Below are 15,725 nucleotides of genomic sequence, written 5' to 3' on the forward strand. Positions count from 1 at the left end.
CGGCCTTTGTTGCCCCGCCAGCTGGCGCGGAAATGACATCCCCGGGCGGCGCATGCGCGGGAGCGTCAGCGGCCGCTGACAGTTTCCCATGCATGCGCAGTGGAGGGAGTCTCTTCCGCCTCCGCCATGGTGGAGGCCGTGGCGAAGGCGGAAGGGAAAGAGTGCCCCCAGGGCACAGGCCCGCCCGCGGATCAGTGGGCCCCGATCGCGGGCCAGGCCACCGTGGGGGCACCCCCCGGGGCCAGATCGGCCCGCGCCCCCCCAGGACCCCGGAGCCCACCCGCACCGCCTTGTCCCGCCGTTCAAAAGGTGGTTTAATCCACGCCGGCGGGACAGGCAATTTATTGGCGGGACTTCGGCCCATCCGGGCCGGAGAATCGAGCGGGGGGGCCCACCAACCGGCGCGGCCCGATTCCCGCCCCCGCCGAATATCCGGTGCCGGAGACTTGGACAACCGGCGGGGGCGGGATTCACGGCAGCCCCCGGCAATTCTCCAACCCGGCGGGGGGTCGGAGAATGACGCCCCAGAAGTCTGAGAACACACACAAACAGACTCAAAAACAGCTTCTTCCCCAGTCACCAGACTCCTAAATGACCCTCTTATGGACTGACCTCATTAACACTACACCCTGTATGCTTCATCCGATGCCAGTGCTTATGTAGTTATATTGTATATGTTGTGTTGCCCTATTATGTGTTTTCTTTTATTCCCTTTTCTTCCCATGTATTTAATGATCTGTTGAGCTGCTGGCAGAAAAATACTTTTCACTGTACCTCGGTACACGTGACAATAAACAAATCCAATCCAATCCGATCCACTTGTCAGCCCGAGCCTGGATATTGACCAGGTCTTGCTGCATTTGGACAGGGACTGCTTCATTGTCTGAGGAGTCGCGAATGATGAAGCAGCCTGGTTGGTTGGGCCTAGGACACTACCCTGAGCAACTCCTGCTGTGATGTCCTGGAGCTGGGATGATTGACCTTCAACCACCACAACCATCTTCCTTTGTGCCGAGAATGACTCCAACCAGCGGAGAGTTTCCCCCTGATTCCCACTGACTCCAGTTTAGCTCGGGCTCCTTGATGCCACACTCGATCAAATGCTGCCTTGATGTCGAGGGCAGCCACTCCCACCTCACCTCTGGCATTCAGCTCTTTTGTCCACGTTTGAACCAAGGCTGGAGTGAGGTCAGGAGCTGAGTGACCCTGGGCGGAAGCCAAACTGAGCGTCCGTGAGCAGGTTATTGCTGAGTAAGTGCCGCTTGATAGCTCTGTTGATGGCCCCTTCCATCACTTTGCTGATGATGGAGAGAAGACTGATAGGCCGGTAATTGGCTGGGTTGGATTTGTCCTATTTCTTTGTACAGGACACACCTGGGCAATATTCCAGATTGCCGGGTAGATGTCAGTCTAATTTTCCTTGTTCTAGGGGATGAATTACAATATTGATTTCACACTTTCCTTTGGTGCGATTTGAACCCAGTCTCAGGATTGTCGTCGTCAGGTCATCGTCATGGTGACTTGCAGCAACCAAAGCAGGAGCTGGTGCAGTCAACTTTGATTTCGATGTGTGGAAAAAGAACAGCGTTTTTATGATGGACAATTCTGAGATTCGGAGGGAAGTAGCGATCACATTGAAGGAGGATTATGTCTGGTCCTATTTAATAAGTTCCTTATTTCTCTATAGTCTATAAACAGGAGGGGGATCTCTACACTCTCGACAGTGTGGAAGAGGCTGAGAAACAAGAGCAATCTAAAATAAATATTAGCTGAGGCAAAAGTGCATTTGGACCAGCCACACTCATTCTTTTCACCGACTAATCTTTATTCGTGTCCCAAGCAGGCTCACATTAACACTGCAATGAAGTTACGATGAGAATCCCCTAGTCGCCACACTCCGGCGCCTGTTCGGGGACACAGAGGGAGAATTCAGAATGTCCAATTCACCTTGTCTAATTGTCTCTGATTCTGTCCCTTTCTGTGTCCTCTCTGAATAAACCTGCTCAGCTCAGTTACCAATAGGGTGAGAAAGGCTCTTCCTGAGTGTCCACCTAGTAGGGGCTGGTTTAGCTCACTGGGCTAAATCGCTGGCTTTTAAAGCAGACCAAGGCAGGCCAGCAGCACAGTTCAATTCCCATACCAGCCTCCCCGAACAGGCGCCGGAATGTGGCGACTAGGGGCTTTTCACAGTAACTTCATTTGAAGCCTACTCGTGACCATAAGCGATTTTCATTTCATTTTTCACCTTACATAGAAAATAGATCAGTACAGCACAGAACAGGCCCTTCGGCCCTCGATTTTGTGCCAAGCTTTGTCCGAAACCAAGATCAAGCTATCCCACTCCCTGTCATTCTGGTGTGCTCCATGTGCCTATCCAATAACCGCTTGAAAGTTCCTAAAGTGTCCGACTCCACTCTCACAGCAGGCAGTCCATTCCACACCCTAACCACTCTCTGAGTAAAGAACCTACCTCGGACATCCCTCCTATATCTCCCACCCTGAATCTTATAGTTATGCCCCCTTGTAACAGCTACATCCACCCGAGGAAATAGTCTCTGAACGTCCACTCTATCTATCCTCCTCATCATCTTATAAACCTCTATTAAGTCGCCTCTCATCCTCCTCCGCTCCAAAGACAAAAGCCCTCGCTCCCTCAATCTCTCCTGATTATCACGGCCTTGGGAGTTCAACAATTCGCCGGGTTTCGCTCCATCGCTCTGCAGCATAATCACGCTAATTTTAATTCAATCAGATTCTCTTCAAGGGAAAGCTAGCTCAAATCCGTGCACATTTCCACGGAACTTAATTCCTGAAACATCTTTGTTACTGTTCAGTCAGTGAAGGTGAAAAGTGTATATCCCCTGTGGGGGGTGGAAGTTAGTGGGTGTGTGAATGTTAGCACTGACCCACAGCAACATGCTCGAATTCTGGCCGTCAGTATTTCTGATTCGTGTCTTTGTTGCTTTTCACACTTGTATTTGTCCTGGTTCGTTCATTGCTGAGAATTCAAATCTTTAATTACGTCCCAACATCTCAAGGGGATAGCAAAATGAAACACTGAGGGATAAGAAATGGTTATTTATCAAGTAAAACGTTACACTTTGGAATTGTCATGTCAGCTCTGTTAACTTTAGCCCAGTGAGATGAAGACTCCTCCGTTGTGCTGACAGGGCACAGAGCAACACCGAGCACCTGAACCATCTTCCGTCCCGTCACACGATGCGGGTTCGCGCACAGACCTGCAAAGGGTCGCTGGGAAGGTGACAGAGAGCTGGTCTGCCCAGCAGGTCCCAGCAGAATAACACAGCTCACCTGTCTTTTAAACCTTTGCCGCCATTTGCTCTATTTGTCTTTCGCTGACGATAAACAAACCAACATGCTGGGAAACACATTTCGGGACCTCATGGCTTCCCCAAATCAGCAACCAATGAACTGACAGCACAGTCGCATAAACAGCACCAAGACAAAGAACCAGACAACCGGCTGAGGAACTGTGGGTTGAAGGTTAAGTGAAGGCCTGAATGGCAACAAGTAACTCACCCCCTGACCCCCCCCAAAGCCTGTCCACCATCTACAAGGCACAAGTCAGGAGTGTGATGGAATACTCTCCACTTGCCTGGATGAGCGCAGCTCCAACAACACTCAAGAAGCTCGACACCATCCAGGACAAAGCAGCCCCGCTTGATTGCTCCCCTTCCACAAACATTCACTCCCTCCACCCCCGACGCACAGTAGCAGCCATGTGTACCATCGACAAGATGCACTGCAGGAACTCGCTGGTTAGCACTGCTACCTCACAGCTCCAGGGTCCCAGGTTCAATTCTGGCCTCGGGTCACTGTCTGTGTGGAGTCTGCATGTTCTCCCCGTGTCTGCGTGGGTTCCTCCGGCTTCCTCCCACAGTCCAAAGACGTGCAGGTTCGGTGGATTGGCCGTGCTAAATTGCCGTTAGTGTCCAAAAAGGTTAGGTGGGGTTACTGGGTTACGGGGATAGGTTGGAAGTGTGGGTTTAAATGGGGTGCTCTTTCCAAGGGCTGGTGCAGACTCGATGGGCCGAATGGCCTTCCTCTGCACTGTAAATTCTATGATTCTGAGGGGGTTTGATAGGGTGGAGGCTATGTTTGGCCTGTTTGTAGCCGATAACTCGGAAGCCAAAGAACAGGAGGAGGTGACCACAGCACAGTAAGGAAGGCGGGGAGGGTGGGGGGCCGGGGGTCAGGGAAACAGGGAACTCAACCAAGCTCAATAGGGGGGGGGGGGGGGTGGACGATGCAACAACCTGAATCAAGGAGGGGAAGAGGAGAAGACAAAGAGAAAACCTGTGGGAGGAGAAACGCAGGCGAAGATCGGCACTGGAAATACCGCAAGGAGAAACAAGAAAGGGAACTGCGACGTGTGTGTGTAAATAGTGAAAGCGATAAGTGTGGAAATAGTTCCAGTTTTACTTTTTATTTTTATTTTGCTTTCTCTCTTTGTTTTTGTTTCATCTCCCAATGTTGGTTCGTATTTATATCTGCTCTGTAAACCAGACACTCAATAAAAATGTTTATGAAAGAAGCAGTTGGATATCGGTCTTGGGCCGTAAGGGATCAAAGGCTGTGGGGGGGGAAGGCGGGAAGTGGCTATTGAGTTGGATGATCAGCCATGATCATAATGAATGGTGGAGCAGGCTCGATGGGCCGAATAGCCTCCACCTGCTCTTTCTGTGTTTCTACTGGAAAGAGCTTCTCCTTATTTAAGCTGTTCATGCTTTTGAATATCTCTTGTCCAATCTGCGCTCAATCTACTGTGTTTGAAGGAGAATTGACCCCAGCTTCTCCATCGTACACTTGTCCCCAATCCACCTCTCAGCAAATTCTTTTTATCTTTTTTTATTCAGAATACCCAATTCATTTTTTCCAATTAAGGGGCAATTTAGCGTGGCCAATCCACCGAGCCTGCACATCTTTGGGCTGTGGGGGCGAGACCCACGCAGACACGGGGAGAATGTGCAAACTCCACACGGACAGTGACCCGGGGCCGGGATCGAACCCGGGACCTCGGCACCGTGAGGCAGCAGTGCTAACCACTGCGCCACTGTGCTGCCAGCTCTCAGCAAATTATAATCTCCAAACTCGCAGTTTGTTTTTGATGCTGTGTGTGCACATTGGACGTGGAGGGGCATTATGAGGGATGTGAGACCTCCCCCCCCCCCCAGCTGATTGCGATTATGCCCTGGATGGCGCATTAATTTTATTTGGGCCCTGATTGTCCATCTTGCCTTGGATCGAGGTTGCAGGAAAAACGTCAAGACCACCTGGTCAATCAGTCCACCCGCCAGACAGGCGGCAAACTAAATCCCAGTGACTTGCTTTTCAATTAATATAAATTGCTTCTTGATTGTCCTGTCCGAAATATCGCACAAAGGGCCCGATGATGTCGGGATTCGCGCCTGATGTCATTTCGCACAGTTGTACACATTTCCGGGTCAGTCACCGCACCCCCCCCACCCCCCCACCACCCCACCCCCACCCCACCGTTTTGGTGACAAGCCAGTGAATGACATTTCGTTCAGCTCCCTCTCCAAACCCCCACTTTACCAGAGGAGGAATCACATTCTCAGCCAACTTCCTCCCAATCTTTCCTCCTTTCAACATTACACCTGCAGATGTCCCCGGCATGAACGGACTTACCATCAGAGGAGCAAACGGAGTCAATGAAAACCACAGCCAGCGAACACCAGGTGACCCAGAGCGCAGCCATAATTCAATCCAGGCTGACCTGCAAGTAGAAAGACATTTGAGGATTAACGTTAATGTTACACCGTCCCTGACTGGGAAATATATCGCCCTTTCCTTCACTGTCGCTGGGCCAAAATCCTGGAACGCACTCCCTAACAGCACAGGGGGTGTACCTACACCTCAGGGACTGCAGCGGTTCAAGATGACAGCTCACCAACGTCACCTCAAGTGTGGAGAGGTTTTTCTACCTGGCGAACCTCATGACTAAGGTCCATCATATTACCACCAACATACAGACATTTATCGATCGTTCAGCCACTGGACTTGCTGCAGGTACAGATCAATTCGTCATTTCCAATTCCTGTCAGGCTGAGACCCTATATAACATCTCACTGACAGTCTGGAGCAAAAATTAGCCTGGAACTCATATAATTACAGCTAATTTTACCAATTAAACACTGCCAGGACTGTGTCTCACCTACAGTGTCTTACAGAGTAAATCTAGTCTACACTGTCCCCATCAAACACTCCCAGGACAGGTACAGCACGGGGTTAGATACAGAGTAAAGCTCCCTTTACACTGTCCCCATCAAACACTCCCAGGACAGGTACAGCACGGGGTTAGATACAGAGTAAAGTTCCCTCTACACTGTCCCCATCAAACACTCCCAGGACAGGTACAGCACGGAGTTAGATACAGAGTAAAGCTCCCTTTACACTGTCCCCATCAAACACTCCCAGGACAGGTACAGCACGGGGTTAGATACAGAGTAAAGTTCCCTCTACACTGTCCCCATCAAACACTCCCAGGACAGGTACAGCACGGGGTTAGATACAGATTAAAGCTCTCTCTACACTGTCCCCATCAAACACTCCCAGGACAGGTACAGCACGGGGTTAGATACAGAGTAAAGCTCCCTCTACACTGTCCCCATCAAACACTCCCAGGCCAGGTACAGCACGGGGTTAGATACAGATTAAAGCTCCCTCTACACTGTCCCCATCAAACACTCCCAGGACTGGTACAGCACTGGGTTAGATACAGAGTAAAGCTCCCTCTACACTGTCCCCATCAAACACTCCCAGGACAGGTACAGCACGGGGTTAGATACAGAGTAAAGCTCCCTCTACACTGTCCCCATCAAACACTCCCAGGACAGGTACAGCACGGGGTTAGATACAGAGTAAAGCTCCCTCTACACTGTCCCCATCAAACACTCCCAGGACAGATACAGCACGGGGTTAGATACAGAGTAAATCTCCCTCTACACTGTCCCCATCAAACACTCCCAGGACAGGTACAGCACGGGGTTAGATACAGAGTAAAGCTCCCTCTACACTGTCCCCATCAAACACTCCCAGGACAGGTACAGCACTGGGTTAGATACAGAGTAAAGCTCCCTCTACACTGTCCCCATCAAACACTCCCAGGACAGGTACAGCACGGGGTTAGATACAGAGTAAAGCTCCCTCTACACTGTCCCCATCAAACACTCCCAGGACAGGTACAGCACGGGGTTAGATACAGAGTACAGCTCCCTCTACACTGTTTCCATCAAACACTCCCAGGACAGGCACAGCACGCGGTTAGATACAGAGTAAAGCTCCCTCTACACTGTCCCCATCAAACACTCCCAGGACAGGTACAGCACGGGGTTAGATACAGAGTAAAGCTCCCTCTACACTGTCCCCATCAAACACTCCCAGGACAGGGACAGCACGGGGTTAGATACAGAGTAAAGCTCCCTCTACACTATCCCCATCAAACACTCCCGGGACAGGTACAGCACGGGGTTAGATACAGAGTAAAGCTCCCTCTATTCTGTCCCCATCAAACACTCCCGGGACAGGTACAGCACGGGGTTAGATACAGAGTAAAGCTCCCCCTACACTGTCCCCATCAAACACTCCCAGGACAGGTACAGCACGGGGTTAGACACAGAGTAAAGCTCCCTCTACACTGTCCCCATCAAACACTCCCAGGACAGGTACAGCACGGGGTTAGATACAGAGTAAAGCTCCCTCTACACTGTCCCCATCAAACACTCCCAGGACAGGTACAGCACGGGGTTAGATACAGAGGAAAGCTCCCTCTACACTGTCCCCATCAAACACTCCCAGGACAGATACAGCACGGGGTTAGATACAGAGTAAATCTCCCTCTACACTGTCCCCATCAAACACTCCCAGGACAGGTACAGCACGGGGTTAGATACAGAGTAAAGCTCCCTCTACACTGTCCCCATCAAACACTCCCAGGACAGGTACAGCACGGGGTTAGATACAGAGCAAAACTCATACACTATCTCAATAAAATACCTTGGGCGGGATTCTCTGAGCCGGAATCGCGCTCGGCGCGGGAGCGGAGAATTGGACGTCAGACCCGCGATCGGGTCCGACGCTGTCCCGCGATTCTCCGCGTACCGGAAAATCGCTGCCAATCGGGCGTGCGCGGTCGACACAGCAGCGGTCGGGGGCCAATGAATGAGCCCCCCCCCCGTGGTGATTCACCGTTGGCAGCTGGCCGAGTTCCCACCAGCGTGTTTCTAACATGGTTCCATCCGGCGGGCACTCGGAGTGGCGGCTGCGGACATCGGGGGGCCCTCCAGGACGGCCAGGCTCGCGATCGGGAGCCACCAATCGGCGGACGCGCGCCATCTGGTGGGGGGCCTATATTGTTTAGGCAGGCCCGCTGTGCACGGACCCGCGGCAGGAAGTGCACGGCCTGTATCGGCAGCCGGAGCTGCGAGGAGCCGAGCGCTGCTAGCCCCCTTCAAAACAGAGAATCGCTCTGGATTTTCTCCAGGAAGCCCAGAGTGATTCGTGCCCGATTTCCCGCGGGCGTGGGGTCGTAGCCCCATTTTCAGAGAATTTCACCCCGTAACTCAAAGCTCAGCTGAAGAATCTTCCCCCCAAATATGTCCTTCCCAACCATCTATCTTTCCAAGACAGCGGGTATAATGCCTCTTCTTTCACTTCCTCCCCCGCTGTCCCGTTGCAGTCCCTGCCGCAGTGAGGCAGCAGTGCTAACCAGTCCTCCCAAGTTCCTCAGCAATAAAGGAAAGCTGTTACTGCTCCAAGTCGCGAGGAGCTGTGCCCTGGAAAGTAAGTGGCACGGGCTTCGTGCCACTGCCACCTTTGCCCTTTACCTCGGCAGCAGAGATTATACATTCAGAAAGTGTTTTGGTGAGTCGCTACCCTCTTGTAGATGATACACACTCTTACCACTGAATGTCGGTGGTGGAGGCAGTGAATGATTGAGAAGCAATAGATCATTCAGCACCTCGCGCCTGATCCACCAATCAACAACATAATGGTGCATCTTCGACCCCAAATTTCACTATCCCACCTGATCCCCGTTATCCTTGATCTCCATCGAGTTAAAGTTGGTGGACCGGGTGCTGGATGGTGTCGAGCTTCCTGAGTGTTGTTGGAGCTGAGCTCATCCAGGCAAGTGGAGAGTATTCCACCACACTCCTGACTTGTGCCTTGTCGATGGTGGACAGGCTTTGGGGGGCCAGGAGGTGAGTTACTCGCTCGAGAAGCCACAATATTTATAAGGCTTGTCCAGTATAACTGATCGTCAATGGTAACTGCCCAAACAGTGGGATGTTCAGTGATGTTATTGCTGTTGAATGTGCTGCGGGAATTGTTGGCCATTTGGCCCCTCGGTCCTGCTCTGCCGTTCAGTATGATCACGGCAATCTGACTGTCACTTTAACTGCACTTTCCTGCCTGTTACCCCACTCCTCTATCGAGCAGACAATCTCCCAAGCTCTGCCTTGACTATTATCAATGACCCAGACTCCACTGCTCTGCGGGGAGAGACTAACAATCATCATCATCATCATCATAGAATTTACAGTCCTCTGAAAGAAGATCCATGCTCACCGTAGGATTGGGAAAATTCCGCCCCACATTTCCACTCACAGGATATAGAACATACAGTGCAGAAGGAGGCCATTCGGCCCATCGAGTCTGCACCAACCCAGTTAAGCCCTCACTTCCACCCTATCCCCGTAACCCAATTACCCCTCCTAGCCTTTTTGGTCACTAAAGGCAATTTATCACGGCCAATCCACCTAACCCGCACATCTTTGGACTGTGGGAGGAAACCGGAGCACCCGGAGGAAACCCACGCAGACACGGGGAGAACGTGCAGACTCCGCACAGACAGCGACCCAAGCCGGAATCGAACCTGGGACCCTGGCGCTGTGAAGCCACAGTGCCAGCCACTTGTGCTACGCTGCTGCCCACGGGCAACTGGGATCACCGATTTCCCTGTTCTCACTCTTGTGCAAAGTTCCATGGGAGCGAGGAGCAGAAATATGGGCTAATGTACCCCCAAAAGCTGCAAACAGCACTTCAGACACAACTAGGCTGGCCAGAGGAATACAAATAATATGATCAATACAAACTTCTCAGTGCATTCACCCCACACTCAAACAACAGCAGATAGAGCACCTCCTCATCCCCCAGCAACTCCACACAAACTGCAGGCGATGAACCTCATTCCCCCCCCCCTCCTGCCCCAGTATCAACCCACCGCACTTTAGTTATTAGGAATAAAGTTAGGGCCTGCCAACCAATTTGGAAAACTCCTCGACCTTACAACAGCTGACTTAAATTTTTCCACTCCATCTAAATCAGGCACAAAGCATTCTGTAAACACAGTGTGTAAACACCCAGCTGAACTTATCCACACTACAGGCAACACGTACAGCTTAGCCCAGTCTCCCAGCTTCACACACAGCTGACAAACTCACACACGCTCTGGCTATCTCTCTCACACACACACTCGCTCTCTCACACACTTTCTTATACTCACACTGAATGCAGCCGGTTAAACTCCATTATCGTGCAAATTCAATGTGATAAATTGATGCCTTAGTTTAACTGTCACCATTTGCAATTCCCATTTAACTCACATTCTTTCCACTGGGCGTTCCGAGTTAAATTCCTCCACAGTCTCAAACTGAGGTTTGGCATTAACTGTTCCCTGGTGCAATATCCATGGGAACATCTCTACCAATCAGTGTCCACCTGCCAACCAATTTTGTGTGTGAGTCATACCCCCTTGGAAATGCACATTCACACCCCCAGACACAGATGTATGCATTCACACGTCAGACACAGGCACACACATTCACACGCTCAGACACAGGCATACACATTCACACGCTCAGACACAGGCATACACATTCACACCCCAGACACAGGCATACACATTCACACCCCCAGACACAGGCATACACATTCACACCCTCAGACACAGGCATACACATTCACACGCTCAGACACAGGCATACACATTCACACCCCCAGACACAGGCATACACATTCACACGCTCAGACACAGGCATACACATTCACACCCTCAGACACAGGCATACACATTCACACGTCAGACACAGGCATACACATTCACACCCCCTGACACAGGCATACACATTCACACCCTCAGACACAGGCATACACATTCACACCCTCAGACACAGGCATACACATTCACACGTCAGACACAGGCATACACATTCACACCCCCTGACACAGGCATACACATTCACACCACCCAGACACAGGCATACACATTCACACCACCCAGACACAGGCATACACATTCACACGTCAGACACAGGCATACACATTCACACCCTCAGACACAGGCATACACATTCACACCCTCAGACACAGGCGTACACAGTCACACCCTCAGACACAGGCATACACATTCACACCCTCAGACACAGGCGTACACATTCACACCCTCAGACACAGGCGTGCACATTCACACCCCCAGACACAGGCATACACATTCACACCCCAGACACAGGCATACACAGTCACACCCTCAGACACAGGCATACACATTCACACGCTCAGACACAGGCATACACATTCACACCCCCAGACACAGGCATACACATTCACACGCTCAGACACAGGCATACACATTCACACCCTCAGACACAGGCATACACATTCACACGTCAGACACAGGCATACACATTCACACCCCCTGACACAGGCATACACATTCACACATCAGACACAGGCATACACATTCACACCCTCAGACACATTCACATGTCAGACACAGGCATACACATTCACACCCCCTGACACAGGCATACACATTCACACCCCAGACTTTCTCTAATTTTTTTAAATGTTGGCCGAAGTCCCAATGACTGGTGGATCATAGCAAACACCAGGTCCCTCTTCCCCTGCCCAAAACAGGCAAAGGACTGGCCATTCCTAACCAGCCCGTGTTGGCAAAACTCAAAACATAGTATACAACATTCACAGATATCCAACAGTGCAGAAGGAGGCCATTCACACATTCATGCCCTCAGACGCAGACGTACACATGGGCGGCACGGTAGCACAGTGGTTAGCACAGTTTGCCTCACAACGCTAGGGTCCCAGGTTCGATTCCCGGCTTGGGTCACTGTCTGTGCGGAGTCTGCACGTTCTCCCCGTGTCTGCGTGGGTTTCCTCCGGGTGCTCCGGTTTCCTCCCACAGTCCAAAGATGTGCAGGTTAGGTGCACAAGCTAAATTGCGCTTAGTGTCCAATAAGGTTAAATGGGGTTACTGGGTTACGGAGATAGGGTGGAGGCGTTGGCTTAAGTAGGATGCTCTTTCCAAGGGCCGGCGCAGACTCAATGGGCCGAATGGCCTCCTTCTGCACTGTAAATTCTATGATTCGGCCCATCGAGTGCACCAAACCTCCGAAAGAGCACCCTACCTAGGCTCACACCCCTGTCCTATCCTACAACCCTTTAACCTAACCTACACATCTTTTTTGGACACCAAAGGGCAATTGATCTTGGCAGACCCAGGTCCACTGGATTACGTGTCCATTGACAGTATCACTGCACCATTGCCTGCCCATGAAGGTAACATTTACATTTATTTATATTTAATCTGGATTCCACTACTACCAATGTTACATCTCAAAAAACATAATCAGAACTTTAAACTGTGGATCCATTAGCATCTCATAATATTCTGATCTGTATTTAGCATTCTCAGTCAGTACAAGTTGTTAATCTCCTGTTGTTTTACCAGTGTTGTGCTAACCTTAGTCCTTCATTTTACTTTTTAATTTAAAAAAATCTTTACACAACAGATGTGTCACCTTCCTGGATTCAGGAGCTATATGAATTTGCGGCTCCTTCGGAACACTGGCTATGCTGTTTACACAGAGCGATGCCAGACAAGTATTTGATTTATTACCATATTGGCTTACGTTTAACAGCTGAACCCAGACCAGCTCAACTCTCCCAAAGTCAAACTCGGCATAAAGCCGTTCTGTATTGGGGAGCTGCTCTCAAACGCAGCACAATTCGATACAAGTTAAACACACGCCTGAGCCTCTCCCTCCATACCCGCTCCTCACTGGCATGGATGCTGCCCTAAAGGAAGGCTTACATTTCTACTTCACGTTTCACAGTGTTGGCTCCTTCTTGTGTCCCGCAGGAACAGCTCCGCCTGGACTTGGCTAGAAAGCTCTCGAATCTCACTTCTCATTACCACCAGCTCCGACCACAACCATTCGAAGGGAAACGTGCAATGCAATTAAGGATAACACCATCCCGCTACAGACTGAATAGACCACAAGAACCCAATTCTCAACTTTACAAAACTCAGAAATAGTATGTAAATAAGTGGGCATTTAAATAACTCAACCTGACAACATATGGGCGGGATTGTTTGTATCACTACCGCTAGGTGCAAACTCCACACAGACAGTGACCCGGGACCGGGATCGAACCCGGGTCCTCAGCGCCGTGAGGCAGCAGTGCGAACCATTGCGCCACCGTGCCGCCCCAGAATTTAGGGACTTTAATATAAACCGTAGAGTGCCGTAGGCCTCGCGTTCTTATTCTGTAAATACTGAAATAATTTTTGGACTGAAATGTTCATAATTGTGCAATCCTCTTGTTATTCCAGACTTCCGTATTGTTTTGACGATTGGCTATAACTATGTGATGAATTATTTGTTTTCTTTATTTCGTTATCACAATGCAATGCCAGTCACCATGATGATTTTTCAATCGACCAATTATTGATCCAATTATAATCCATAGGAATGAGGGGCAGAATTCGGCCATTCAGCCCCTCGTGCCTGCTCCGCCACTAAATCAGATCATTGATCTCTTCCTGGGGCGAGATTCTCCAGCCCCTCGCCGGGTCGGAGAATTGCAGGGGGCTGGCGTGAATCCCGCCCCCGCCGGTTGCCGAATTCTCCGGCACCGGATATTCGGCGGGGGCGGGAATTGCGCCGCGCCGGTTGGCGGGCCCCCCCCCCTGCGATTCTCCGGCCCGGATGGGCCGAAGTCCCGCTGCTAGAATGCCTGTCCCGCCGGCGTAGATTGAACCACCTACCTTACCGGCGGGACAAGGCGGCGCGGGCGGGACTCCGGGGTCCTGGGGGGCCCCGGGGAGTGCCCCCATGGTGACCAGGCCCGCGATCGGGGCCCACCGATCCGCGAGCGGGCCTATGCCGTGGGGGCACTCTTTTCTTCCGCCTTCGCCACGGTCTCCACCATGGCGGAGGTGGAAGAGACTCCCTCCACTGCGCATGCGCGGGGATGCCGTGAGCGGCCGCTAACGCTCCCGCGCATACGCCGGCCAGAGATGTCATTTCCGCGCCAGCTGGCGGGGCACTAAAGGCCTTTTCCGCCAGCTGGCGGGGCGGAAATTAGTCCGACGCGGGCCTAGCCCCTCAAGGTTAGGGCTCGGCCCCCCAAGATGCGGAGGATTCCGCACCTTTGGGGCGACGCGATGCCCGACTGATTTGCGCCATTTTTGGCACCGGTCGGCAGACATCGCGCCGATACAGGAGAATTTCGCCCCTGGTCTCTAATCCACCTCCCCACCTGTTCCCTATATCACTTTAACCCGCTTTTTAACTCAGAAATATATCTATCTCCTTCTTGAAACCATTTAATGACTCAGGTTCCACCGCACTATGGGGCAGCGAGTTCCACACATTCACCACCCTCTGCGAGAAGTAGTTCCTCCTCATCTCAGTTCTAAATCTACCGCCTCTCAGCCTATATCCGTGACCTCTCGTTCTAGAAATGCGGTTCGTGTATCTTGTCACAATTCAGACGGAGATTTCCTGCACGTGTGTTCTGGCTCCATGGATGGCACTTCCCTTCCCAAAGTGGCTTCCTGCCCAAGCGCTGGCGATACAACACCTGCATCGCACTGGCTGGGTCCCGGAAACCCCCTCGAGGTTCAAACTGAGATTGTTTCGATAGACTTTGCTGTGCTCATCGCTGCTCACGGTACAGTCTCCTTTACATTGGGCAGATCAGCGGAACTCTGCTCACCGCTGTTGATTCTGAGCTTCCAGTTCCCTCGCCCCAAGACACTGCCCCCTGTGCCGTTCAGTGCCATCCCCTCTGTCATCTGGTCACTCCTGCCTCCCACCCAATCGCAGAGCTTCCCTTTCCTCTCCTCCCACCCTGCCTCTGCACTTGCTGAAAACCTATCATCGCAGGAAGAGTTTCCAATCCCGAGGAAAGGTCATCAACATTTCTCGGCCTCCGCAGATGGTGCCGGAGCTGCTGGGGATTTTCCACCGTTATGTCAGATTTACAGCATGCTCGGTATTTTGCTCGAGCTGGTAGGGAATGCAGCAGACTAGCTGTGCACAGCAGGATCCCACAAACAAAATTGACGATGGCGATCAGATTTGTTGTAGCAAGTTAGGGAATGAATACACAACTCACTGAGTCGCCACTGGCATTTAGAAGTTCTCGGTGGATTCATAAAGTGGAGCTTGGCTGCACCCATATACCTGGCAGTCACAAAGGTACATCATCGCATTGCCCATCCTCTTCCCGTGCCTCCATTAGAAACTCCATGAGGATGCCTTTCCAGACCCAGTTCACCAGCCTCCAATTCTTCCCTGGGAATGAGAATTTCTGCCGTCTGGCATCTGATGTGTTTTCCAGGACCTTCCTCAGCAAGAGTGGGTCCAACTGCTCAC

At 51.5% G+C, this 15,725-nt stretch overlaps 1 protein-coding gene across 1 annotated transcript in view; it reads right to left on the reverse strand.

Moving 5' to 3' along the window:
* LOC140429948 (growth hormone receptor-like) overlaps nt 1-15,725 on the reverse strand; it is a 352,141-nt gene that overhangs the window by 270,978 nt on the left and 65,438 nt on the right. Inside the window, exon 2 of the mRNA XM_072517538.1 lies at nt 5,671-5,758. Within this exon, the coding sequence (XP_072373639.1) occupies nt 5,671-5,740 (70 nt within the window). The 5' untranslated portion in view covers nt 5,741-5,758. The remainder of the gene's footprint in view (nt 1-5,670; nt 5,759-15,725) is intronic.

Source organism: Scyliorhinus torazame, chromosome 9 (genome assembly GCF_047496885.1).
Source record: "Scyliorhinus torazame isolate Kashiwa2021f chromosome 9, sScyTor2.1, whole genome shotgun sequence".
Classification (NCBI taxonomy): Eukaryota; Metazoa; Chordata; class Chondrichthyes; order Carcharhiniformes; family Scyliorhinidae; genus Scyliorhinus; species Scyliorhinus torazame.